The 4,201-nt window shown below is 45.6% G+C and overlaps 1 protein-coding gene across 1 annotated transcript; it reads right to left on the reverse strand.

The window, feature by feature from the left end:
* Positions 1-210: 210 nt before the first annotated feature.
* LOC146203949 (uncharacterized) lies at positions 211-3,042 on the reverse strand. Its single transcript, XM_084589010.1, has 4 exons — positions 2,774-3,042; positions 2,502-2,681; positions 2,083-2,227; positions 211-1,313 (listed from the first exon to the last, which is right to left on the reverse strand). The coding sequence occupies exons 1-4, from the start codon at positions 2,965-2,967 to the stop codon at positions 246-248; spliced, it is 1,587 nt and encodes a 528-aa protein (XP_084445136.1). The 5' UTR covers positions 2,968-3,042; the 3' UTR covers positions 211-245.
* Positions 3,043-4,201: the final 1,159 nt, after the last annotated feature.

Genomic DNA, 4,201 nt, shown 5'->3' on the forward strand with positions numbered 1-4,201 from the left:
CGTAATATCCAGTCCACATAATTTTATGTTGTTTGTCTGTGAAGTGTTGGGTTCTTGCAGCATGGGCACAATTAAAAACAGGGTTGATAATGAAAGTAAGATTTATTGCAGTGAATTCGTCTATGTACACTTCATGACATTGGACAACATTGTTTCCTGGGCTCACTGAGAGGTTCTGGAAATGTTCAGCTGAACACATGGCTGGGCTCATTTTCCATCCACACTATGACTGGCTTAAGATCTCGTCACTCATCTGCATTGTCAGTATTTTGGCCGCTAAAGATTGGTGGCTGTAGGTTGGCCAGAATACAACACATCCGCATAATATTGCTCATGTGGGGAATCAGTTCAGTAGGTACCCTTGTATTGAGGATATTGAACGTTTTCACACGCTGGATTACCCTTTCGACATGTATGCGCACCTGGGCTACATTGTATGTTTCCTGAAGTTCCTCATATGTAAATTGTACATTTCCTTTTGAAAAAGGGGGCAATACAACAATGCCTTTCTGACCTGCAGCGGGTGCTCTAATGCCTGGAAAGCCCTTGTCCGCTAGCACTATGTCGCCCGGCTCAATCCTGTCAAGGAACCCTGACTCAAGTGTGATGTGAGTGTCCGATGCGCGACCACCATAGGCCTCGGAGACAAATGTCACTACACCATTTGGCAAAATTCCTGGTAAAAACTTCAAAGTGTAGCCACCCTTATAGTGTGAAAACAGTGCCCGCCTTTGCTCAACAGTAGGTGGCTCTTCAGTTCTTATTTCTGTGCAATCTATGATGTAACGGCAGCGAGGATAGTGGATCTTGAAACATGCTGGCATTGTTGCTTGCACGGTGGCAAGTGACGGTTCTGGGATCCATTCCTTCATTGCAGCTAACAAGTTGCTCAAGACAAAATAAAATATACGGCTTACTGCCGTCCGGTGAAGCCGAAAAAGAACACCAAGGCTAGCAAAGGAGATGCCAAGTTTCAGTTTCATCAGAAAAATTACAAGTTTCTGTGGAACTGGAACATCGATTCGCCTTGCTACTATGGGTGAAAGAACAAACATCAGTAAGGCAAATACATCGGTGCTAACGCCACACAGTTCTTTAAACGCATCTGCTCTCTCCCTCAGCGAGTTATATCCAAGGAATACACAGCTTCTCTCCTCTATTCCAGTGCTTGTGGATGTTGTGGCTGGCACTGCCTGCACAGCTATATCTGTTGTGCTTGTGTGTGACACTTGCGTTGAGGCTGAGCCATGTGATGTCACTGAGAGGAATATGTTGCACTGGCCTTCAGGTAGAACCGTGTTTGTTTGAGTCGCCTGAAAAATATAACACGTGCACAATCAATCTTTATTAACCAATACTAATAACTCCATTGTCAAGCTATAGCAAGAAATTAACAGCATTGGTTAGAACAGAGTATGAGCGCTGTTGGGGACACACTTGCATAACACTGAGCACATAAAGATACACACGAAAGCGAAGGTAACAATACTAAGAAGACTGCCATGGTTGTGCACAGCTGCACTAGCTAGGGTGCCCTGGTGCTGGCTCTCTATATTTTCTTTCTTTTACAAAGTTAAACTCTCCTTCAGATTCAAACCACTAAATATACCAGCACAAAAATTTGTTTTAAAACAGCAAACAAAAACCAAAGAACATATTCAAATTGTTTCAGCAGACATGCAGTGATAAGGAAAAAGCAATAATGAAAACTAAACCAGTTGGTGAACGATTTTATTGTCCCATTGGGTGGCGTTTGGCCAACAGTTTAGAATCCGTAAATGCATACTGTATAATCACGCCGCCGCGCATAAAAATAACAGCCTACATATAGCATGGGTTAACATTTGAGATCTGATTCCGAGGACGCGGGTTCAGTCGCAGCCGCCGCGGCCGCGTTTGGATGGACGCGAAACGCAATTAAGGCGCCCGTGTACTGTACGATGTCAGTGCACGTCGAAGAACCACACATGGTCGAAATTACAGGAGCCCTCCACTACGGCGTCCCTCATAGCCTGAGTCACTTTGGGACGTTAAATTTTATAAACCATACATCTGAGGGGATTCAATAAATGAGGTCCTTACCACGGATACAAACGTAACGTTTTCTTCTGACCCTTCCAATTGTTCCTCATCGGGACCGTGGGCCAGACTGCGACACGAAGTGCCGGTTACGGAGTCTGAATCCGTTGACACCTGTGCCGCACCCGCTGATCCGCGTCGTTGAAACCTAAGAAAAAATGTTAAAGAATGCAGATGGCTGTTCAGCAAAACATAAAACTGCGACACTTCGTATGGGCTCGTCCAGATCGCGAGGACGATTGAGCGCAAAGACTAGGAAATGCACGGCATAACACCGACAGGACCTCGCGAGGACGACCCAAAGCTCGTCCCGTGCATTTTGTCCCCCTCCCTGTTGCTGCCGTGTCAGCACACATAATTCTGCGTTCTTACAAAGCACTGTATATTAAAGCCTACGCATCATCGGCTGGATTAAAACTTACCGCTGGTATCTCTGGAGCTTCGTTTCGGGCCCAGCGCCATCGTCTCTCCCATAGCAAGCAGGGAATATTGTTGGAATGTAGGCAGGGTGGTGTGCCGCAGAGCTTCTCTCGTTGCCCACGAAGTGGGCGCTACATATGCGTGTTTGGCCCTTCACTGGTTGCCACAGTCCGCCGTCCGCACTATTAAATAGAAATAAATGCTGTATTATTCCAATTGTAACCTTGGAGACAGCCAAAATCGACTCTAGAAGACGAAATGGCCACTTGTTTACCTTGTACGTCGTACTGCTCTGATCCACCGCTCCCGTCGCTCCTTCTCGTAGGGCTTCCATGGAAATCCATAGAACTTGATTTTCGGGACCTTGCCTGCAACGTTTCTGTAGCTATTGTGACAACCGTACACGCAGCAATAAACGGTGCCGCCTTTTTTCGTCGGCGGCTTGTCGCTGTCCGAGCGAGACGCCATGCTGACTGCAGTGAGACGGGCCGCTCCGAGACGACGCGAAAGTTACGCCGCGTATTACAGGTGGCGCCACTTGTCCGGCTCAAAGCTGCAGCGCACGGAGCCTATAGCGCTTAAGATAGAATATTTTTCGGTAGGTAGCTCATTATAGATTTATATTAAGGGTACTAGACGTATAGCTCTTCACCAACTTCCCACTTGTTTGTCTCAAACCTGGTTGATCTTGAAAAGCGATCTTCGAGCCGAAACCAAAGCGAGTTCCGTATAGTGCCAGCGCGCCTAATAAGCATTCGACCACGCTATATGGGCTGTCATTTTTTCTGAACTTGGTATACGCATTACTCCGTCATCCTCTGCCCTACAGGTGCTCGTTTCTTTGCGATTCGCTGTGTTAACCAGGTGTATGCCCCCCCGTTAGAGGGCTGCATTTCCGTGACCTTTGCTGTAAGCTTACTACTGTCATTAAACATCCGCTACTTTTGTTCACATATGCGTTGACGACGACAAAAGCGGGGTGGACAAAATTTGTGAAACATTCTCAGGTTATGCAACCACAGCATGCGACGATGCTTGTAATATTTTGAAAAAAATTCTCAAATTCTCGTTTCGAACTGCGACGATGAAGCCTACTTATGAATAATTGCAGTGCGGATGCATCTTGAGTAAAACTGAATGCGCGACAGACAGCCAGACGTAGCGAAACCTTAGTTAGACTTGGTTACGTTTCTTATTACTCATAATCATCACCACTATCGCTACTATCATCATTATCAACTAAATGCACTGTCATTGTAATCGCAATTATACCATCATTATCATTGTCACTAACTGCAGCGTCATTGTCATCGCTACTATCATCCTTACTGTTATCACTAACTGCATCGTCACTGTCAATGCACCTTTCTGTGGCGCACCTTTCTTTCATCGATGCGGCAAAGCTTTGAAAAGGAAACGCAAAATCTTCGTGTCAGGCTTTCTCTCGGCCATAACGGAAAGACACTTCTGAAACGTTAGAAAAAAAAAAAAAAAGCAACAATGCTTGGCAAAGACAAATAGCAGAATTTCAACAGAAGATTACTATTGCGATCGGGCTTTGCTTTATGCTGCTGTGATCATCTAAAGGGATGCTGTTAAGCTTGTAGGAACTCAGCACGAAAAATCGGATTCACCCCAAGTTCTCGAGATAAGCTCTAAAGGTCTCCTGATCCCGAAGCGGTATAACTTTTATTTCCTTGGT

Source organism: Amblyomma maculatum, chromosome 1 (assembly GCF_055883805.1).
Source record: "Amblyomma maculatum isolate TAMU_Amacu chromosome 1, ASM5588380v1, whole genome shotgun sequence".
Taxonomy (NCBI): Eukaryota; Metazoa; Arthropoda; class Arachnida; order Ixodida; family Ixodidae; genus Amblyomma; species Amblyomma maculatum.